This window comes from Micropterus salmoides, unplaced genomic scaffold (genome assembly GCF_014851395.1).
Source record: "Micropterus salmoides isolate LMB-PRFRI ecotype aquatic unplaced genomic scaffold, ASM1485139v1 Ms_hic_scaffold_2, whole genome shotgun sequence".
Lineage (NCBI taxonomy): Eukaryota > Metazoa > Chordata > Actinopteri > Centrarchiformes > Centrarchidae > Micropterus > Micropterus salmoides.
Window position 1 is genome coordinate 18,997,162 of NW_024041150.1, and position 24,655 is coordinate 19,021,816.

At 39.7% G+C, this 24,655-nt stretch overlaps 1 protein-coding gene across 1 annotated transcript in view; it reads right to left on the minus strand.

The window, feature by feature from the left end:
- The window catches only part of LOC119912223, a 359,916-nt gene that overhangs the window by 168,799 nt on the left and 166,462 nt on the right, over positions 1-24,655 (minus strand). The window contains exons 17-23 of the mRNA XM_038731318.1: positions 8,816-9,073; positions 8,058-8,315; positions 6,160-6,303; positions 5,598-5,858; positions 5,403-5,502; positions 4,601-4,836; positions 2,241-2,498 (exon numbers count right to left, since the gene is read on the minus strand). Coding sequence (XP_038587246.1) covers positions 2,241-2,498; positions 4,601-4,836; positions 5,403-5,502; positions 5,598-5,858; positions 6,160-6,303; positions 8,058-8,315; positions 8,816-9,073 — 1,515 coding nt within the window. The remainder of the gene's footprint in view (positions 1-2,240; positions 2,499-4,600; positions 4,837-5,402; positions 5,503-5,597; positions 5,859-6,159; positions 6,304-8,057; positions 8,316-8,815; positions 9,074-24,655) is intronic.

Here is a 24,655-nt window from a genome sequence, read left to right on the forward strand (position 1 = left end):
ACCCATGTGATGGTTAGGGTTAGGGTTAGGGGCTTTAGGAAGCTGTCAATGCCTTTTATACGCAACCTAGCCAGCTAATAGCGCTTCTGGTCTAGACAGGGCATTTCATACAGATGCGCCCAGGGGCTTCTCATACGCCAAAGGGTACCTTTTGCATCAAATACTATGATCAAATAATGCTTTGTCAGCCTTTCTGACGCCCTGAAATGAAAACAACACATGAGTAATTATGAATAGGCACATTTGTGGTAAACTTTTGTGCATCCGGCAGCAGCACAGATCTGGTATCTACAGTGCTCACTAACACAGATTTGTCAACAATATTTGAGAGAAATAGGCCTTTTGTGTACATAGAGAAAGTCTTAGATCTTTGAGTTCAGCTCTTGATGAATGGAATGAATTTATAATTTTCTTCTGTATATGTCATAACTGAAAATGAAAAGAAACACATATTTGATTTATAGAAAAAGAAAATAAGACAAAATAAAAATAAGTTACAGTTATGTTAACAATGTCTGTTTGAAAAAAACAAGAAACAAAGACTACATTAAAGCTGTAAGCGCGTTGGGCGGGCCCTCGCACGTGAAGCACGTTGAGGTGTGATGCGGCCGCGTTGCAGATTCTGGAGCTCTGCTGGTGTGGCTGTGAATTTGCCATGTGCTTTGGACGTTGCAAAGGTGTTCATCTTCACTTCCTGTGTCCCCTTTGTGGCGCTACATAGCACTTTGCACTACGACTATAACTGAAGATGTAGATGTGTTCGGGGCGGGACTGTTATCAAGCACGTAAAGTGTGGTGCAGATGTACACTGAAGTTACAACAACTTCCTCTTTCATGGTGAATCATTGATTTTGGACGCCACGCCACGTGCATGCCGTATCACTGAAACTCATCATTTGTACAACTTTTAATTGTCAATGGCTTTAGAGTACACTTCGCTGTCTACTCTAAAGCCAATGGGTTTAGACTGCACAGCAAAAATCTGTAGTCGGTCGGACTAAATCTCTAAGAGGAGTTTATTAAAGTACTGAGTGTGTAAATCACCAAAAATGACCATTTGAAAATGGCCGACTTTCTGTTGGGTGTCGGGCATCGCTCCAAGAGGCTTTTTTGTACGTCTGGACATGATACATGTGCCACAGAAATTTCTATTTCTGGGCTGCTCTGCAGGGGGCGCTAGCGAGCCATTTTGCCAAGCCCATTTTTCGCCACATCTGAATTATGTGCAAAGTTTGATGAGTTTTAGAGTATGTTTAGGCCCCCAAAGTTGAGGTTGAGCAATGAACAATAATCCCTTCAGTTTCAATAGAGACCTCGCGCGGTTCGTGCTCGGGCCCTAATGAAGTTAACTTAACTAATGAAGAATTTGAAACATTTTCAAATGTAACAGGGAAAAACTACTACTGCTGGAAATTACAACTAACTGTCCAGGAGCTTCCCAAGTTGCAAGATGAAAATGTTATTCCTGGTTAAATACACATTAAAGAAGTTAAACAACTTACCAGTGGCTGCAGTAATGCTCACTCCACTGCTTCTGGCGTTCACAAACACAGAGAAGAGAGTGAACGGGTATGTAGTTCCAGCATTGAGAGATGAGACTGTGTAAGTTACTGGTCCATCTCCATCTGGTGCAGTGATGTCGACCTCTGCACCATTAAACTGGAGAATAAAGCTGATGTTGTTGTTCACTTTATTCCACTGCAGAGTGATACTGGTCTCATTTTGTGCTGTAGATTTGAAGTTTCTTGCGTTTGAAGGAGCTGAGACAAAAAGAGCAGAGAAAATGGATTAACAAATGATTGTCAATAAAAGTGAAAATGTTCCCTTTCACAACTAAATAGTGTTCATTTTGTGTCCCCACACTGATAGAAATTAATGCTGTCTGTCAGGGACAGAGTGAGTGAAACAATTTTTTTATTACTAAGAATGTTTTTTTCTAGATCCAGATGTCACATTCTGTAGTCATATCCATCAGACTTTATTTGACAACAGATGTACTCCACGATAAATAGGTAATCACAATGTAACAAAAGTTTAAAAAGTAATTATTCTTAAAGTAAAAGGATTTTACAGTGTTGGCCAAAACAATGCTGAGTTAAATTAACATGCAATAAAGTGCACATTCCTTTAATGAATATTATACCCAGTAGAAACGTCTTAGTTTTACACTGGTGCTCTGAAAAGCAGATGATGGCTCGCTAAGCAGATACAGAGCATAGAAATAAAGTGACATATATTACCGGTAACTGCAGTAATGTTTACTCCACTGCTTCTGGCGTTCTCAAACACAGAGAAGAGAGTGAATGTGTATTCAGTTGCAGCAGTGAGAGATGCAACTCTGTAAGTTACTGGTCCATCTCCATCTGGTGCAGTGATGTTGATCTCTGCATCATTAAACTGGAGAATAAAGCTGATGTTGTTGTTCACTTTGTTCCACTGCAGAGTGATACTGGTCTCATCCTGTCCTATTGATCTGAAGTCTTCTGTTTTTGGAAGAGCTGGAAGACAGAAGAAGAGAAGGGAATGAATTTATCAACAAACAGGTTTGCGTGAAACATATTCATGCTCCAAACCTTATGGTGGCTATGAGTGATACAATCATTTAAGACCCACGTTTCCACGTGTCACATCATAGCGTGGCTAACGTTCCTACAGGGCAACATGTGGATACACCATGGGGCTGCTGGCCCATCAGCCCCAATGGGCTCTTCAGGCTGTCACCCGCACGCAGTAAGCTCCTCTGCACATGGAGACACAGTCAGTTGTTGAGCTGCTGTTGTCCCTTTCTCATATTATCATAATTGAAAAGCATTCACATCAGAAAAACACAAGAGCCCATCCCCGTCCTCTGCTTTTCTGTGGCCTCCCCACCTCTCACCCAGCAGTCAGTGTTAGTGGAGGTTTTTCACTGTGGCATGAGTCTGACACAGAGAATGAGCTCCTGGAGTTTTTCACTCAATCTCTGCCGCAGCCTATTTCAGATCAGCCCTCCCATGCCCCTCCCTCCTCACACATCAGACCTAACATACTGGAAATCCCCTCACATTCTTTCAGTGGGGGTTCCCTTTGGGAGAGTGACGTCGCATGTCACAGTTTACACGGACACATCTCATGTGGTAGGAGGGAAATGGCCACAGCCTCCATCTCTCCACATAAACTGCCTGGAGCTGTCCATAGTGCTGAAAGCGCGGAAACACTTTGCTCCACTGCTGAGAAACAAACATGTCATGGTGAGAACAGACAACACAACAGACGGCCGCTGCTTACATAAATCGTCAGGGCGGCGTCCACTTAGCTTGGCTGCTGGAGATATCCAGGAGCCAGCTGCTGTAGGCCCACAAGAATGCGCTCTATCAAAGCTCTGTCCATTACCTGTGTTCAGAACAAGACTGTGGACCTCATGTGACGCGAACGAGTAGAAACTGAATTTCACTCTTAATCAGACTCTTTGGGACAAATTCGGTGACGCAGAGATATGTTTGCCTTATGAGAAAACGTTTCCCTATTTCCTAAATAACTTTAATTCTGGTGGCACCAGAATGCACAAGCGGAGGATTGTGCGCCACTGCCTGCTTTGTTTACGATTTTATTAGGCTCTGATTGGCCAACATGGCTTTAGGTTTAATGTTACAATATGTATAAGCACAGGCGGAAGTCTCTCCCAATGAGCCGTGCCACTCTGACACCTGAAGTTCCACTGAAGAGCTGAAGAGCTGGTCGGATGTTGAAGCAGTTGCGACACTGCTATTTAGGCATTCTACTGGTCGGCTATGTGCGCAGTGCACAGTATTGGGAGTAACGCGTCACAAAAGTAACGCAATTAAAGTAATTATTGCTTTTTGCTGGAACGCAGTAATATAACGCATTACAAAAAAAGAAAAATTGGTAATATTATACCCATCACAATCTCAGCAATGGGTGTTACAAGGCATTTTAACCCAAAATTAATGTTTTTTTTTAATAATTCCCCAACACCAAGAAACATTTTGGAACCAGAAAAACAAATCCATGAGTAAAAGAGCGTTATTTCCTGTTGCAGGAATCTGATGGTTGAGATTGTAGGCAGGGTGCAAACTACAGGGGAGCTCGGCTCCTGATCCTTTCGGAGTGTCGGGTTCAAATAATCAATGACGTTATGCTGCTGTACCTTGCGTGTTTATGGGGAAATGATTCATCATATTTCACCTATTTTGCTATTATTTTTCTTGTTCTGAAATATTAATTATAAAAGCAGTATTCATTTCATATTTGACTGGATTTTGAAGGTTTTCTGTCTGATGAGAACACATTTATACATGGCAAATATTCACCTTACAGACAGGAAAGTAATTTCTTTAACAGTGTACTTGTTAAATACTGTGCTGCTTACAACATGATCACTAGATTTCACAGGTTTATCTGCTGTATATAACCTTCTGAACAGCATTTAGCAGAAGAAGAGTAAAATATAGAACATTCTTGTGTACACAGACGGGTACACAAATCTAAATTTAGAGTGAATCTAATGTTAAAGGTACGATATATAATTGCTCACATATAACTAAACTTAATGCAACAATGAATCTCTTTACAGTATGTGAGTAGAAATAAGATGCATTACTTGTTGAGTAACAGATGAACGGGAAAGAGAGGGAGCAGTTATCATCTGACCAGCGACCAGAGTTTCTGAAAGCTGTGGTGACACACTGCTCTGGACTGTCTGGTTGCCCACTGGCCCAGTTTTGAAACAGAGACGTGCTCCCATCAGACCACAGTTGTTCCAAGTGCAGACCGATCCACACAGAGTCCCCAACTGTCAGCTTTGTGATGATGTCATTTTCTGCCCGATTTCGTATACTGCAAGAGAAACAGGAATATATTGAATTGAGTTTAACAGAAAAGGTAAACATAAGAGAAAGAAGAAAGTCAGACAATGCAGTGCATTGTTAGTGATTGTTGCGAAATATAATATTGTAGCTAATGTGATTATTTAAGGATGTGATAACAGGACAACGTAACTGTTGATTGACATCTTATCATCAGTGTAACATAATCACCTTCAAACTAAGGTATGTTCTATTACTAATAAGACTTGTAATCATCATCATCATCATTTTCATCATCAGTATAAACTATGTGACTGAGGTGCAAGTGCTTCACAGTCATAAAACTAGGGTTGAAAAAGATATGACTCATTACAGTTAAAAAATTATATTACTAACATTACAGGAAGAGAATGATTCAAATGATAGAAAGGATCAAATAAAACAGTTGGCAGATTTCCAATCCATTTGGGATTTCTATCATCTGTCATAATACTGAATAAGCCGAGTTTCATCAACAGAACAGATAGTAGTTGTTAAGTAGTTGGTTCAGTACTGAACTATTGTATGTGTTGGAGTCTTCATCAGTGCACACTGTACCTGGCTAGATCGACGTAATTCTCCCTGCAGTATCTCTGAGCTTCAGTCCAATTCAAAGAAGTGTTGACTTTTACAAAGGATGATGTGCCATTTACTGAACCTGGAAATATATCGATGAAGAGAAGTTATTAACAATGTGCTATGCAGAAGATCTATTTAGCTTCTTGTTAATTCTTATGCTATAAAAAAACTCACCGTTGTAGCACACAAATCTTTGTTGGTTGTTGCATGTATAGTCCCACCACTTTCCATTGTAGTCCAAGTAATAGTAATAGTAATTGAAATAGTAATCGTTATTGTAAGAGCTTTGAAGCAGCACACAGTACTGTTGTCCATAAGGATTGTAGGGATGTCCAGGAGCCCAGTTTCTGAACCCTGTCTCTCCTTCATTGTAGAAGCTGCTGTCATTCAGGGACCATCTCCAGCTGTCACCATAGAGGCCTATCCAAGCCTTGCCTGTTCAAACAGATATTCATTATATAACAGCTGGAATTAAAATAGTTGCTGAATTGACTTAAATTGTAGATGAATAAACTGAACATCCCTTAAATTATGTGTCACATAATTCATAGTTCTATTTTTCATGAAGGGTCTTTGTTGTTCTTTCACATTCCATAATATATTTTATAGTGTTATCAAATCAAAATAAGCTTTGCAAAAACTTGGTTGTTGCCTGGCTGTTGTATATATATATAATTATACATCAGTATATATACACACATTATGTTTATGTTCTGTATATGTTTCCAATACTTGCCTGTGTAGCTTTGTGTGGTCCTAAGTAAAGCATTGGCATCAATTGGGGTTCTTATGGTGGCCAGGTCAGTGTAGACCCGTCTGCAGAAGCTCTGAGCTTCAGTCCAGTTCAGTGGCCTAGCCTCAAAGTAAAACTGACGAGTTCCTAAAACAAAGCATATTCAGTTTTTCATTACTTACTTTTATATAAAGCATGTAGACTCTTACAGTGAACATGAAGAGGCACTGTGAATCAGGTATTTCAGCTGTACTGTGGGGTTTTACAATACACTTTCCTCGTTGGTGAAATTTTTGTATGCTAGCAGAAATCACTGTATCATGACTACTGAGCAGGTAAAACAATTAGTGCTCTATGCCGTGTTGGATTTAATGTCAGATCAAGTTTCAGTCTGCCTCAGTAAACTGGTCTTCACTGTTTAACACTCACAATAAAAAAAGAACCTGTTCAACTACTGACATTTTTTTGGTCTTATGGTGTACTCTTTGTCTCAGTTTATCACAGAAATACACGCTGTATATGCAGTACTGAGTCAGAGATGTTAAAGTAAGATGGTGTTTATGGTGTTATATGGAAAGATGAACATTTTAAGTTGTATTGATAACTTGTTAATACTGTTTGAAAATCAAACAGACAATCTTCAGTTTCATCTTGTCACAACTGAAATAAAAATAATGATAATTTAAAGTTATGTTTACAGGTACTCCCAGAAACACAGCAACATGAAGTCAACATGAAGTGAACTTAGTTACATGAACAGGTCATTAAAGAATATTATGTTATACAAGTGTTTATTTTTGTAATTTCCCATGGTTTGTGTAACAGTGCACCACTTATTATCCCAGGTTGTTTGTGTTTAGGTTACAAGTTTGACCAGTATACAGGACAATTGCTTGGAGAAGGGCCCTTCTTCTTCTCCTTCTTCAGATTGCATTGTTTTTGCCCGAGCTTATTTCAAGCCCGCAAAAGAATCAGATTAAGATTGGGTTCAAGTTCCTCGAGCCTTGGTTAGTGTGTTATAGCGGAGTAACAGACTTGGACTGAAAGAGCGTTTGTGCTGAAATTACTGTTACATGAGGTTCTGAGAGGAGAATGACTGATGAAAGGTAACGTGATGCTTTGAAGCAATTCCAGGCAAAAACAAAAGTGTTGCGTTTATAATTTTGTTCAGTGCATATTTGAATGAGAGAGGAGTGAATTAGTTTATTGACCAAATGAGTTGTGGGAGACCAATTTAAGGTAATTTTTTGATACTTGTGTTGAAAGTGAACAACGGAAAATGATTTTGTTAACTTTGGATCAATAACCTGATTTGAAAGATCTCAGCTTTTTCCTTTAGTAGTGAGTCGCAAACCTCCTCCAAAAACGACAGTCACAAGTATAAAACAAGTAAGGTGCCTGTTTAAACAAGTCACTTAACTACGCTTAAGACACAAAAAGAGGAAAAGAGAAGCTGCATGTCCAGCCAATCAAACCAACTGCAACTGAGTAAAAGTAAAATCAGCTGATCTTGATGGCACAATAGAGCTAATGAAGCACCATGAGTGAACCAGCTGGATAGACAGCTTCACTGCTTCATAAAGCTTCATCTCGCAATAACTACTCTGATGCCCACCTCATTTCCTACAACGCTCTTTACAGATGGATGACATCAGTGGGCCAAACCAAATCGAGGGTTTTCATTTGCTATAGTAATATTTCTTTGAATTGCATTTCAGTTGTTCTACGTAAATATGGAAAAATCCTCCTTAGTGCCCTGTAGACCCGTGTTTGAATCCGGGTAGGGAGACTGTTCTCGCCCTTCACTACACAGGGAAAAAACTACTCCGGTAGCTTCCCAAGTTGCAAGATGAAAATGTTATTCCTGGTTAAATACACATTAATAAAGTCAAACATCTTACCAGTAACTGCAGTAATGCTCACTCCACTGCTTCTGACGTTCTCAAACACAGAGAAGAGAGTGAATGTGTATGTAGTTCCAGCAGTGAGAGATGAGACTGTGTAAGTTACTGGTCCATCTCCATCTGGTGCAGTGATGTCAATCTCTGCACCATTAAACAGGAGAATAAAGCTGATGTTGTTGTTCACTTTGTTCCACTGCAGAGTGATACTGGACTCATCTCGTCCTATTGATCTGAAGTTTTCAGTTTTTGAAGGAGCTGAGACAAAAAGAGCAGTGAAATATAATAACTAACTGTACATAAAAGTGAAAATGTTCCCATTGACAATTAAAGATGAATCATTTTGTATCTCCACATAAATACAAACTAATACTGTCTGTCAGGAACAGAGCAAGTGAAACAATTCTTTGTATTACTAAGTATGAATGTTTTTTTCTGGATCCAGATGTCACATTCTGTAGTCATATCCATCACACTTAATATCACAACAGAGATGTACTCTATGATAAAAGTAGTATCACAACATCACAAAGGTTTTAAAAAGAAATTATTCTTAATGTAAAAAATATTTTACAGTGTTGGCCAAAACAATGCTGAGTTAAATTAACATGCAATAAAGTGCATGTTGTTAAGTAGCAAATTCCTTTAATGAATATTATACCCAGTAGAAACGTCTTAGTTTTACACTGGTGCTCTGAAAAGCAGATGATGGCTCGCTAAGCAGATACAGAGCATAGAAATAAAGTGACATATATTACCGGTAACTGCAGTAATGTTTACTCCACTGCTTCTGACGTCCTCAAACACAGAGAAGAGAGTGAATGTGTATTCAGTTGCAGCAGTGAGAGATGAGACTGTGTAAGTTACTGGTCCATCTCCATCTGGTGAAGTGATGTTGATCTCTGCATCATTAAACTGGAGAATAAAGCTGATGTTGTTGTTCACTTTGTTCCACTGCAGAGTGATACTGGTCTCATTTTGTCCTATTGATCTGAAGTCTTCTGTTTTTGGAGGAGCTGAGACAGAAGAAGAGAAGTGAATAAATTTATCAACAAACAACTTTGCGTGAAAAATTATTCATGCTCCATCTGAATGTTCAGGTTGCTCTATTTTGTCTTGCATTGTTAATAAAACCTAATGGTGGCCATGAGAGATATAGTTAATTAAGACCCACATTTGTCTAATCAAGAATGCTGTGTCACATTTTACACCTAACCACATCACAGAGTGTGTTTCATAAGACACATGTAATGAACAATAAATCAAGAATACAAATTCTTTAAGTTGTATTACTATGGGGAAATAAAGGAGTTTAATGTGTTGGCCAATACAGGACTTGATTTGAAGTAGAGAAGCAGGACGTTAGAAATAATACATTTTAGTTTCACACAGTCACACATACACACTGAAAATTCATCAGCTGTTTGATGCAACACCACCACTACTTGTAATTCAGTTGATTGATTATTTTTAATCTACTGTATACTTTCTCAGTTTAAACAGTACAATTAAGAATGTTAACTTTTAAATACTGTGCTGCTTACAACATGATCCAGGGTGTCCTCGGGGTCTTAAAAAGTCTTAAAAGGTAATAAATCAATTTTGCAATAATTAAGGCTATTAAAAATATTAAATAAAATTAAATAAAAGTCTTAATCGCCATTTAACAAGGTATTAAATTTTGAAGATATGTTTTTCAACGTAAAAATCCTTTTTGTCCAAAAGTTTGTTTGCTAAAAGTGTAGGTGAACGTATTTATTTATAATGCCTAGCCAAAAATACTAGACAGGCAGAGAATAGGGACTGTGTGATTAACTTCTGTAATGTTAGGCGCAGGGATCTACCGAGCGCCTATTTCACTCTTAAACACTCCAAAAAATAGATTCGTGCAAACCGGATAATGATTTACAAGTACAACCGACGTAATCTCCCACCCCACCGGACCCTCAATGCGAATCGTCCAAAACATAGTCGGAGTGGCTATCAGGAGTAACGGGATTAACCCGGCTGGCCAGTCGATCTGTGGCCACTTTGAACAAAACAAGAGCGAGATGTGCTACCAGCAGCTGAATCGGTAAGACAGAAGACAACAGGGAACATTCAAGGAGTGTGTGGGTTTGGATAACGTTAGCTGGCTATTTAGCAAAATCGGTGCCTTTTATTGAAACACGTTCAACTTTTCATAAAGCCGATGCTCTCGTTAATGTCACTTTTTGTCAACAGATCAATCACAGCCTGGATAGAGCGGGATTTTAAAAAAGGTTGATGTGCTGCAACAAACTTTATAAATGTTGAACTCAATGTTCTGCATAAATGGTTATTATTATTGATGAGTTAGTAGCCTGCCCAAAATCCAGGTCGGAGACTATCGTGTAACCTAGAGCATTTTTCTTACACAAGGTTAATGAATAAAAAACGACCCCAAACTGAAGCAGCTGTAATTTGAATTAATATTATACTAGTGGTAAGTTAAATACTATTATATGAAATTTTATTGAATATAGTAACATAATGAATGTATTAATATCAAACTTACAGTTAACTATTAAATTAACAATATACTTTTAATTTAATGTTATAAAAGTATACTAATACAGCCATTTAGACTAGTTCCTCCTCCCGGTTGTGCCTGTGTACACTACTAACATTATTCATCACTCTTAATTCTCTTTATCTTTGTTCCCTCCTGCCCTATTTGTATTTTGTTGTATTGATCAAGTGGTCGAGGAAAGTTATCACACATATCATTGCAGGCAAGCTCACATTGTCTACTTTAAATCAACTAAAACACAAAATTACACTGTTTCACATGATTTGCTGTAATGTTGGGTGCATAAACGTCATAGCTTATGTAAGACAGTTGTTTTTCGCAAGAAATCTGACCAGTCCTTCACATAGAAAACTGCTGGCTCATACAGGCTGTTATAGGCAACTGAGAAAGTTGGTGAATGCCTCTGTTTTTAGGTGGCGTTGCAACCTGATGACAAGGCAATAAATATGTTCTTTTTAAATACTCAGAAATGTCCCTTTTAAAAGGTGTGTGGCTGATTTAATCGGTTACAGCTCAAAGTGGCACGACAGTCTTAAAATATGTTGAAAAAGTCTTGAAAAAGTCTTAAAAAAGGTATTGAATTTTACTTCAGGATTCCTGTGTATATACCCTGTGATCACTAGTTTCCCACAGGTTTATCTGCTGTGTCTTCTGAACAGCTTTTAGTTTATGCAGAACAACAGACGTAAAGAACATTCTTGTTTCTGCTTTAACAGACTTTTAAACAAGTCTAAATTCAGTGTGGTGTATGGTACTGATCTTAAATGTAGGAGATATATTTGCCTTAATGCAACAATGAATCTCTACACAGTACGTGAGTAAATAAGATGCATTACTTGTTGAGTAACAGATGAATGGGAAAGTGAGGGAGCAGCTGTCATCAGACCACAGTCCTGAGTTTCTGAATGATGTGGTGACACACTGCTCTGTGCTGTCTGGTTGCCCACTGGCCCAGTAGTGAAACAGCGAGGTGCTCCCATCAGACCACAGTTGTTCCCAGTGCAAACCGATCCACACAAGGTCACCTGCTGCCAGGTTTGTGATGATGTTATTTTCTGCTTGATTTTGTATACTGCGAGAGAAACAGTAGCATATACACATCATGGGTGAGTTGAGTTTAACTGAAGAGGTAAAACAAAAAATTTCTAATCAGCATTGTTAGTTATTTTTGGGAAATATAATGTGATGGGTAGCATATACTATTATATAGGCCAAAAGTTAAGTAATGATTAAGTATAAATGTGCCAACTATACTGAGTTGGTGTTCAACATGTTTTGCATGTTATAGGCTAATTAGTATGTTTTATTACAGTTTTTCCCGGTTGCTTAAACACATTTCTTGAAATGATGCCTCTTTTTCTCAAAACTCTAAACACAAATCCACAACTTCTCACCCAATTCCCCAAACTTCCTATTTCCAGGTCAAAATTAAGCTCTCCACTAAAAACCATTAGATTTTCTTTCCACCGGCGGAATGTTTGTTTCAAAACTCAGTGTGTAAAGAACTGAGATCGACAAATAAAAGCTGGACTCAAGTATGCCTATTTGAAAGTGACAAATGTTAGGAAGATTTTGACAAATGTGATTAATTTATTTGTAAATTATTAAATATATTCACAGTTATGTTTTTTATTTGTGGATTTTTTTGTGTATTTGCAGATCTGTATCTGTATCTGTATCTGCAAAATATTTCTGTGAGTTTACAAATCTTCATTTTGTGTTTGTGGAAAATGTTTTATATTTACAGATTACCCATTTACACGTGGATCGCTCATCTGTTCACACAAATTGAATTGAAACAAAATGACCTCCATACAAATCACCCACCCAAACAAGCAGCGGAGGATCGACGCTTCGGCAGACTGCAGCGTGTGGGAGAAGTAACACAGTAATTAAGTGTGTAATTTACTGTGTTTAGGTGGCGGTGCACCAGTCTATGAGTGTGGCCATGTCGGGGCATCCTGTATGCATGTCAGGTGTCTGTAGATGCTCAGGTGTGTCAACAGTTTTGCTTTTATCCTTTGGCATCCATGGCACCGTTGGCATAAACATCTTGTTCTGTTTAGTATTACTTGAGCTTGTATCTATCTATAGCGAAGAGAACTGCACAAAATGTGATTTTTAATACCGATGTTTAATCAATCACCCTTTCAGTGGAAACTCTGTACCATGTCTCTGTACTTGGGGAACCTATGGCAACAATTAGCTGTTTGGGGATTTGAACCCCTCAACACTTGCTTACAATTATATGTGATTATTTATGGATGAGGTCACGTGACAACGTAGCTGTTGGTAAACATCTCAAAATCAGTGCAACATAATCACCTTACAATTAAGGTATCCTATTGGTACTATTTTTCTGTCAATCCTGCTTGTAATCATCACAATGATCATCATACTACGTGGCTTAGCCCCAAGGGCCTTACACTTGAAAATGTTTAACTTATAAGCAAAGCAATTAAAAAATAATAACAACAAATGAACAAACACAGAAGGGGAAGGATTCAAACGACAAAAAGAATCAAATAAAACAATTTGACAGATTTTTCAATCCATGTGGAATTTAATCAAGTGTGAGAATACTGAATAAGCTGGATTTCATCACAGAACAGATAGTAGTAGTTAAGTAGTTGGTTCAGTCCTGTACTCTTGTATGTGTTGGAGTCTTCATCAGTGCACACTGTACCTGGCTAGATCGACGTAATTCTCCCTGCAGTATCTCTGAGCTTCGGTCCAATTCAAAGTTCTGTTGACCTTTACAAAGGAGGATGTGCCATTTACTGAACCTGGAAATATATTGATGAAGAAAAGTTATTAAAACTGTGAAGATGGACTTGTAAACAATACTTACTTTGCTACAATGTATGCAATGTAACACCTCTAACATACACATCCTGTGCTCTTCTTCTTTGATCTCATTACAATTCTCTTGTATTGATTGCACTACTCGTATACTCTTACTTCTTTCCACAGGTATTTACCCCATTGATGTTTAATGTGCTAATAGCTCTTGCCAGAGATGAGTTAAGGTGCGTGACATCACTAGAGAGTGATGCTCATCCAGAGCAGCCATTGGAAAATCTTGTTCTGATTCCTCACATGGGCTTTCTAAATCCATCGGACTTTTCATCGGACATCGGAGATTTGGCTCTGTGCCCTTCTCAAGGACAAGAGTGACCGGCAATTCCTCCACTGCCAGCCATTATAAATTCTCATTGAAATTTCTTGTCAGCTGCAGAATGTACCAATTTTTAACTAGCTGAAAAGATCACTTTTTTAACTTTATCCATACAACGAAATACCAGCTAGTTCAGAAATGCATTCTGCTGCTTTGGACTTCATTATACTGAGACGTACAGACACACATTAATACACTGACAAACACATTACACACATACACACAGAGCAAGGTCAGAGGAGGAGAAAAGGAGAAAAGAAGGTTTCATTTATTTCCTGTCAGTTCACAGCAGAGAGAATAAAGAAAAATCTGTTACACTCTATCATTGATATTACACAGATAACACAGTAACAGCCTTGAGAAGTCATTTTTTATCAATTTTGTCTTTAACTCATTGGCTTTACCACAGTTATACAATCTTATACAATCACAGTTACAATCTTAATGCATCATCTTAAACCTGAAATGTAGTAAATCTTGTTCTGGTCCTCACATGGGCTTATTCATTTAATTCCCCGCCCTGCCCACTTTTTATGTTTTGCTCTTCCGCATTTTGTCATCTGACTTCCACTAAACTGACAAAACATCCGGTAACTAGTTAGAAGATTATTTGTTGCTCGCTATACTTGTCAAATAACGTCAACGCCGTAAATGTTTTAAATTGGGAGCACAAAGAAAGCCAAATACGACGATCAGATTGTCTCATGTTGTCCCATCCATTGTCATTGTTAACGTGAGTAGCCGATGTGAAGAAGTGGCCAGAGGTAACGTATGTGGATGTATTTAACTATTCATCCTGTCAGAAGGAGTTGATGGAGCAGCAATGAAGAATTATAAAAGTACTGAGCCCTACCAGTATTTACATAGCAGGAAAGTAGGTCATGTACTATTACACAATGAGGGTGATTTAAAAGCATATGTATACCCCAGCCAGTCTAGCAGCCCAAATCACTCTGCTGTGGCCTGCTCAGACACCGCGCTGCCTCGGCTGTCACTTTTGCATGGATCAGCGCCTGGCAGTCCTAGAGCCACCGGGTTCTGTGGCTCCAGCAGTCCACCATCCCTGAAGCCACCAGGAAGGGTCTCATTGAGGCACTGGTGAGCCCCGGTGGTCTCTTTGGGCCCTCCCCGTTCCCCAGCGTGTTGGCAGTGCCAACTTGACCTTAGAAGCAACATCTGCCGCCCACGGCCAGCCCGCGGTCTCTGTAGGTGGGGCTCCTTATGCTGTCTCTTAGCCTCCTTTTCTGCTGTCACAGCAGCACAAGGGCAGAAGAGTGTCTCCTCCTCATGGCCACCACGGCACCTCATCAGCATGTACAACTGCTTTCAGAGCGCTTCTCAGAGTAGGCCGTGTCATGCTCGATGGATGTGCCGCCCTCCAGGGGGAAACTTCCTCTGGGGCAGGGGTTCTAGTCCCATCTACTCCCATCCCACTTCCTCTGCCGCACGCTGTCCTGCCAGGTGGCGCGCACGGCCGTTTGTTGTTCGTTGTCTCATTGGCTGTTCGATTTCACAGGCCTATCCATCAGCCAGTGAATCTCTCCTGGAGATTCTTCCTCTGTGGCGTTGCATGGTGAGATGACGGTGGACAATACTTGCACAGCGGCGTCCTGGTCTTCCCCTTGCTCATTTGTCTGTTTCTACCTGCGGGATTCCTCTCGTTTCTCATTGCCTCACTCAGTATGGAGTGTTCTTTCTGAGTGATTGTCCTCTGTGAATGTGCGATGTGTCTTCTCCCAACTGGACGGTGGGGGGGGAGTGGCCGCTGGCCCTACTTTATGTACAGATGGTTGCAGGGCGTAACCTCAGTCTGTGCCTACACAGCTGCGGGGCCCCCTATCCCGTCCCCTTATGCATGGGTGCGGTTTGCCTCTCCCATGTCACGCCATCAGTGGTTGCGTGTATGCCACCTCGGATGCCGCGGGCTGCGACGGACTGGGTGGCTTATTATGTTGGCTCTGGGGTGGTGGGTCTGTGCTTTGTGGTACCGTATGGGCCCATTGAGACGTTGACTCATCCTGCTTCGCCTGCAACCCAATGGACGAGATGCTGTAGCTAACGGCTGTGAAATTCACATTAACTGTCATTTTAACAGGGCTGACAATTTTGTCTAGCAAACAACAGGCTTTAAACTAAATGTACTCACTAGAGAAAATTAACAGCCAACTCCTAATAAGCTTTTTCAACAGCGCTGGTTAAATTGCACCTTTTTTATTTCTTATTGCGCTGAACAGTACAACACATCAAACAACTAATTATTCTGCCCCTGCATCCTGTCTTTGTGGGGGGACAGGCCAGAGATTCTTGTTCTCAACCTCCTCCCTTCCCTCCTCCCTGTGTCGTGGGTACGAGTCACTCTAGCCTGATTGACAGGTCGCCATGGTAATGACTTGTCAATCACAGATAATCCCACCCTAATGCATCCTCTGCTTGAAACTAGTGATTGAGACCATAAACCCATTAGTAAAGTGTTTACTGAGGTAATAAATCATGTGAGAAATAGAGTAATTTTACCATTATTTCTAATGGAACCAGGCTTCTTTTTGAAACCAGAAGAGTAGCCCCCTGCTGGCCATTTGATAGAATGCAGGTTTAAGGGACTTCGCGTTCGCTTCTGTTCTCTGACCGGAAGCTTCCCGCTTGGTTTTGGTCCCCAAATTTTGCTACCATATTCAGGTGAAACGCGAAAAATTAGCATATCAAAAGTTCATTTATTTCTGTAATTCAACTACAAGGTGAAACTAATATATTATAGACTCATTACATGCAAAGTGAGATATTTCAAGCCTTTATTTGATATAATTTCGATGATTATGGCTTACAGCTTATGAAAACCCCAAAGCCTCAAAAAGGTAATTGCAAAAGAAGTTGGATGTTCTCAAAGTGCTGTATCAAGGCACATTAATAGAAAGTTAAGTGGAAGGGAAAAGTGTGGAAGAAAAAGCTGCACAAGCAGCAGGGATGACCGTAACCTGGAGAGGATTGTCAGGTAAAGGCCATTCAAATGTGTGGGGGAGCTTCACAAGGAGTGGACTGAGGCTGGAGCATCAAGAGCCACCACACACAGACGGGTCCTGGACATGGGCTTCAAATGTAATATTCCTCTTGTCAAGCCGCTCCTGAACAACAAACAACGTCAGAAGCGTCTTACCTGGGCTAAAGAAAAAAAGAACGGGTCTGTTTCTCAGGGGTCCAAAGTCCTCTTTTCTGATGAGAGCAAATTTTGCATCTCATTTGCAAACCAAGGTCCCAGAGTTTGGAGGAAGAATGGAGAGGAGCACAATCCAAGATGCTTGAAGTCCAGTGTGAAGTTTCCACAGTCTGTGTTGGGGAGCCATGTCATCTGCTGGTGTTGGTCCTCTGTGCTTTATTAAGTCTAGAGTCAGCGCAGCCGTCTACCAGGACATTTTAGAGCACTTTATGCTTCCTTCAGCAGATGAGCTTTATGGAGATGCTGACTTCATTTTTTCAGCAGGACTTGGCACCTGCCCACACAACCAAAAGTACCAAAACCTGGTTCAATGACCATGGGATTACTGTGCTTGATTGACCAGCAAACTCGCCTGACCTTGGCATTGCCAAGAGAAAGATGAAAGACATGAGACCGAACAATGCAGATGAGCTGAAGGCCTCTATTGAAGCATCCTGGTCTTCCATAACACCTCAGCAGTGCCACAGGCTGATAGCATCCATGTCACGCCGCATTGAGGCAGTAATTCATACAAAAGGGGCCCAAACCAAGTACTGAGTACATATGCATGATTATACTTTTCAGAGGGCATTTCTGTATTTAAAATTCTTTTTTTATTGATTTCATGTAATATTCTAATTTTCTGAGATTTTGAATTTGGGGTTTTCATAAGCTGTATGCAATAATCATCGAAATTATATCAAAGGCTTGAAATATCTCACTTTGCATGTAATGAGTCTATATAATATATTAGTTTCACCTTTTAAGTTGAATTACTGAAATAAATGAACTTCTGCACGATATGCTAATTTTTCGAGTTTCACCTTAAGAATGGTTTTAGTACAAATTTTTAGCAAGACCTTAATTCGAACATAGATTTGAATCCTTGCTTTATAGATGTTTCACAGCAATGTTGAGGTTTCCTGTGTATGTAATACTGAAGTCAAGATAAGTAGTTTTGTATTTTGTAATTTAGTGGTGTCTAAATAGAAATTGTGTGTTAACCTGATTTCTGGATTGTTTGAAAATCCTTATTTTAGTCTTTGCTGTATTTATTGTCAGGGCCCAGGTCTGATAGAATCTCTGCAGGAGGTTAAGGTGCTTTCTAATACATGAATATACACAAATACAAACACACAAACTGGTTTTATCTTCTTTGGTGGGATTTTTATTGACAGTACTGCTACTACTACAGCTACTGTCTGTCTATTTGTCTGTCGGTCTGTCTGTCTCCCTCTCTGTTCCTGTCTCTCTATGTCCATTTGTCTCTGTCTGACTGCCTGTATCTCCGTCTGTGTGTCTGTCTCCCCTTCAACTTCATTTCTACTGCTCCTGAAACCATTTCAGAAGAGAAACAGTTTCAAGTACCAATTCAAACTCAGTATGGACCTAATTCCTTCCAAAATAAAGCTTCAAACAGTCTGCAGGCAGTAACTGTAGGCTATCTTATAAATAAAAAGTCAGTCATGAAGCTGATGCTTTCATCCAAAGTGACTCACATTTGCTATATGTGTCAGAGGTTGCAACAAGGGGTTAAGTGTCTTTCTCAGGGACACATTGGCAAATGTGTTGCAATGGGAATTAAACCCAGGTCTCCCACACCAAAGGCATATGTCTTCTCCACTGCACCATCCTCTCCTTCTAAACAGGGATGTAAGGATCTAATTTCTTCCAAATTAAAGCCCCAGACAGTTACTGCATCTTAACAGGAAAGATAAGGTGAGACTGATTTTACAAAATAAAAGACCCTTATGGTTACTATATGTTTACAGGAAAGTAGGGATGGACCTATTCTTTGAAAATAAAGCCCGACCATCCAGTAAGGAGAAACACGTTCTTGCCTAGATGTATCCTTGCAGGGTCTACACAAACAACACACAACTTTTCATTGCAGTTGAGGTCAGTTAGACATACATTCGAATGTAAGTAACTTTAGAGAAAAGCATCTGCCAAATGAGTAAATATAAATGAAAGAAATTAGATCCAAATATTTGAAGAGCTTGATTCAGTGGATAAAATATTGCTCATGTCACCTTGATACAAGAGGTGAGATGTTTTTAAATAAGGAACTCACCATTGTAGCACACAAAGCGTAATTGGTAGGTGCAATAGTAGGATTGCCACATCCCAGTGTAATAGTACTGACTGCGAAGCACCACACAGTTCTGTTGTCCATAAGGATTGTAGGGATATCCAGGAGCCCAGTTTCTAAACTCTGTCTCTCCTTTACCATAGAAGCTGCTGTTACTCAGAGACCATCTCCAGTTGTCATCATAGAGGCCTATCCAAGCCTTGCCTGTTCAAACAGATGTTCATTATACAACAGCTGTAATTAAAAACAGTTGTTGAATTGAACTAAATTGTGAATAACTTCACAGAACATCGCTTAAATTATGTGTCTCCTCTATTTTTCATTGTTGCTCTTTCACATTCCACATATATTTTATTATTTTATCTAATATTTAGTAACCTTATCAAAAACTCATTTTTTGCCTTGGCTGTTGTGTATGTATAGAATTATACATCAGTACACACACAGACACATACCCCTTATGTTACATACTGTACATGAATCCAATATTGAGAACTTGCCTGTGTAGCTTGGTGTGGTCCTGAGTACAGCACTGACATCAGTTGTGTTTTCTATGGTGGCCAGGTCAGTGTAGACCTGTCTGCAAAAGCTCTGAGCTTCAGTCCAGTTCAGTGGTGTACTCTCAAAGTAGTACTGACGAGTTTGGGCAGAGGTAACATTGACCAGTGCTCCTGAAACAAAGAATATTAAGAATGTGTTTTTTTTAAGTTAGTTTTTTAAGTTTAATTATTTGTTTAATATAGCATGAAGACTCTTTTATTGTGAACATGAAGAGGCACTATACATCAGATGGGTTCAGCTGTACTGTGGAGTTTTACAATATATTTTCCTCATTGGTGAGATTTTTCAATGCTTGCAGCATACAATGTATCATGACTACAAAGCATGGAAACAATTTAAACTCCACTGAAACTGAACCAAAAAGCCAAGCCAAATTTAATGTTTTGTGGCTTAAAGAGGTCATTTTATGCTTTTTGGCTTTTCCCCTCTCCTTTTCGAGTTATATACCTTTTTTGTGCATGTAATAGGTTCACAAAGTGAAAAAGCCCAAAGTTAGTTCCTATCTTCCACAGAAAACTCTGCTCTGAACTGCCTGAAAACAGCTCGTTTGTGGTCCAGCTTCCTAGCAACTAGTCAGACACGCTCTCAAAAACACAGGTGGAAAAACACACTGAGCTGCGGCACACAGTGACAAGACGTCTTTTCCAAACACTAGCAACCCTCCAGACCTCATCAGTGCATGTAATTATGCTCACACAAACAGCAGAAAAATCAAATAACAGGCACCAACCTGTGAGCACAAAGATGATCAGCCCATAATCCATGAGTTAGACCGCTGAAAAAACACATTTGAAAACAAACATGTTGATAAATTCTTAATAAAATCTGTAAATCAACTCACCTCGAGGTTATGTGTGTATATGTGTCAGTATAGATTAACAATATGTCAGGGTTTTGATGAAGCGCAAAGCAGGAGAGAGCCCAAATGAAAGATACTGGACAGTTGATCAAGTTCAGGAATTTTAATCCAACACAAAAGGCAGAACAAGGCTTACAGATTGCAGGGACTGGCAAATTCCAAAAACCAAAACGACAGAACAGCAACAGGCAGAACACTCATCCCACAACAATGACCAGACAGAGACTAAACAGAAATAGGAAACATTTAACACCAGGTACTAACGAGCAGGCGGGAGCAACACAGATGAGAGGGATCCGAACTAACGAGACAGGCAGGCAGAGGGCTTCTGGGCCCTGTGTTGGAAAGCGGGTTTGAGGGCCCGAGATAAGGGAAACTCTGGGTTTTCGGTTTCAGAGAGCTAGAGCAGATTTCTCTAGCAACTTGCGCTGTGAACCTAACCTCCCAGGGAGGAGGTTTACTGCGGAGCCTGAAGCGGCTGTCTGACATTTCCTCATTCATACTGTCGATATCAAAGCAATTACTTAATTGTAATTGGAACTCAATTACGTCTTTAGAAACATGGTTAGATAGGCTATTAGTTTTTTTACCCAAACATGATTTTGAACATGTTCTGCGATGGACTGGTGACCTGTCCAGGGTGTACCCCGCCTTTTGCCCGATGTCAGCTGGGATTGGCTCCGGCCCCCCGCAACCCTGTATGCAGGATAAGCAGTTGAAGGATTACGGATGGATCAATCTGTCATCGATGTATGGACAGAGAGTTATCTTTGGACATCGTAAATTTATCCTCAGCACAAAATAAAATCTATAAGCTACACTGTCCTTTATAACACAGTGATTCTGTGGACATTAAGGCAGCTGTCAGGTTGGCAACAGTTGCACTAAGCACTTATCGTGCGCTACAGTAATCACTGTTTAAACTAATCTGTACAAAACTGATCAGTGTACAGTAACCTTTCATATTGTAGTCGCACAGATTGGAACATTCGTAATTATCACCTACGAATGAGGATGACTGTGGTGCACCTGAAACAAATAAATGTAGTTTAAAAGTGAGTTTTTCATTACTAGTTGCATACAGCATTTCATAAAATACGAAATGAGCAAGATTTTATTAATGTAAAATAAACATCTAAAGCTTTGCAGTCAGTTTGAACCTAGACACATTTTCCACTGTAAACAAATTATTAATAGACTAACCTACTAAGTCGGACTGGAACTTTACAATCACAGGTCCATGAGTAGGTCAGGTTACAGCTGAATAAATAGACCTGTAGCTTATTTAAAATGAAGGAAATGGGCTATAGGAGAATTCCAGTGCTTTATCATTCATTAAGGAAATCCCAGTGTGGTTCATAATTAATGAGCAATGCTGTATAAAATGTAGCCTACCCAATATTGTTAACATATTGATCGTTCCTCAACTCCTGCATTTTAACATAAATAGCCTATCATAAATAGCCGCGTTGGCACAAATTCAGATTTCTAGCTCCACCCGATTAAAATAGAGGCTCTGCCTTTATTTACCCGTTGCCATGGTGAATTGTAGTCTGGGAGCTCGTTTTTTTCTGGAACAGAAAAGTTCAGTCAACTCAGAGCTCAGGGTTAAGCTCAGAGTGTGTTAAACCTGCTTTCTGAAACAGGGCCCAGGTTGCAAAAAGGCCAAAAATCAAACAACAAATACACAGAGGCCAACTAGAACAGGACAAACAGGCAACCGAATAAAAAGGTTAATAATTAGGCCAGAACAGACTAAAGCAGAATGATCAAAATCAGATTAAATAATGAAACGGGCAGAGAACATAAATTGACACCTAGCAGACAGACAGAACCCAAGCACGATGGTACGGAAACTAATAACAAACATCAGACAGGAACAGAACTAAACAAGAACTAAGGCAAGCACCGAAATATACCAAAATAATACCAAATCAAAATGCAAATACACACCCAGAAGACTGGATACAAGACAATGGACAGACAGGACTGAAACCCAAAACCCAACAGACTATAAAACATACTAAACTAATCAAATAACCAAACCTCACAGAGAGCTAAACTAACCGTGCAGACAGGCAGAATGTGACTTTCCCTGCAGAATAATGTAAGGTTAATGATTCTACTTACCAGTGTCTTTTTAACCTCCTTCTGCTTAAAAATACAAGACGTCAGACACCCCTGACTTTCATTTACTGTCTGCTGTGTGTGTGTTCTCAGCTTGTATTAAGTACTGAAGTCCTTAGAAAAGGGTGTAGTTCAGATTCAGTGAAGAAAAACAGGCTCTTGTAGAACAATGACAACTATGCTGCTGGAATCAGGAAGTAAAAGCTAAACCAGACAATCATTATATTCTTAGAAATGCATTGATGGGCATGTTTGCAGATCTGGTCAAACCTGACCTGTGCTGTGTGCGTCTCCTCCTTTGTTTCTACAAAACACACAGCATTGTCTTTTGTCATCTACAATTCATATAATACAAAGCATTTTTATTCTGCTGTATTGTTACATAATTTGATTATTAGTTATTACATCATAAATTTCCTACTTAACTTAATCGAAGTTGCTTTAGTGTAGCAAGCAGTGGGGGTGCGGAAAGGGGGTTTAGAGGTTGTAGCCTCCCAGGGCCCATGGTTTAAAAGGGCCCACCTTGGACCCAATTTGTATAACTGAACATGCATTTTTGTTGTTCAGTTGAATATTTTGAATGAAGGCTTAGGCTTTGGCTTACAAAAGTATTTTGCTTTAGTACATATTTAAATGTTGGCTTGTTAACACAATTTCTACAGTACTGCAAAAAACATGCGTCCATGAATTTGGGGGCAGAGCTTCTGACGGAGCACTACAGAGAGAGGAGTGTTTGTTTGGCAGTTGAGTTAAAATATCAACAATCTGCAGAATCATAATCCTTTTAAGACAGTCAAGTAATTTGAAGAAGACTCATGTTTTGTGGTTTTAGTAATAATACATCAATCCGATGTGATCCTGTATTTTGGTGTCTAACATTGTCTGTAACTGTGAACATCCAGTATCTTCACACGATAGGCTCACTTTGAAACTGTAGTGTGGGCTGGTGTTACTGGGAGAACCTGTTTTGACCTGGCTGAAGTGGCCACAACAAAACTGAGAAACACCTAGGAAAACATTTAACAAAATATGTCTTTCAAAACCAGAATAAACCAAATTAAGAATTGTGACAAATTAAAGTTGTTCAGGTATGGGGTATGAACATCAGAGGCTTTCAGTACTGTCAGGACAGGATGATGGATGTAGGGATGTGTGTGTGAGGGTGTTGCAACATACAGGAAACAAAACATAAACAACTAAAGTAAGTATTTCCAGAAACCCAACCAAACGATGACTGCCTTGGGTTGGGCATGGGGGCGTGCTCTGGATCTGGGGTCCTGGGGCCTGGGGTAGGTTGTCTCATCTCCTCTCAGGGGCCCTCTTCTTCAGGGGTGCTGCTGTCCATGGTTGTCAACTGCTAGTTGCCTTATTTTTTATGTTTTTAAGCATAAATAATAAGTTATATATTTACATAAAGTGTTCAGCTGATTGTCTCTTGTTGTCCCCCCCCCCCCCCCTCTTTTTTTCCCCTCTAAGCCCTATCTTTGCTTTCTGTAACTGATGTATTTTCTCTGTTGTTTCCTGTGGTTTCTTGTTGTCCCCATCCCCCACCCCGTTCTCTTGCAGATGCTGTCCTTTCTCTGTGGTGTCTGTTCGTGTGATGTTTGTGCCCCCAACCTTAGTCGCGTCACCAGAAAATTTTCATAGGGGTGGCCAGATGGGGCCACTAGAAATCCTGGGGTGCAACATCAAAACCAAAAGCCACTGAATTTCAGGAATTCATCATGCTTTTGTAGTACTGTACAAGACTTGACAAAAATATGACAGTTAAGGAATCATATACTGATAAACTGGTTTCTTATTTCACAGTGTATGTTACTATCTTATGCGCATAGACTAATACCAACACAGTTAACATTTTGAGTTCCATAAAAAATTTTAAAAGACAAATATACACTATAATTATATTTAAGTGCACTGACCGCAAAGAACAAAACATTTACTGGAAACAAGCCTACTCAAGTTTACAAACATCACACATGGGCCTTCAATTATTTTTAATATAGCTGTACATATACACATTTTATACACAGTAAAAAT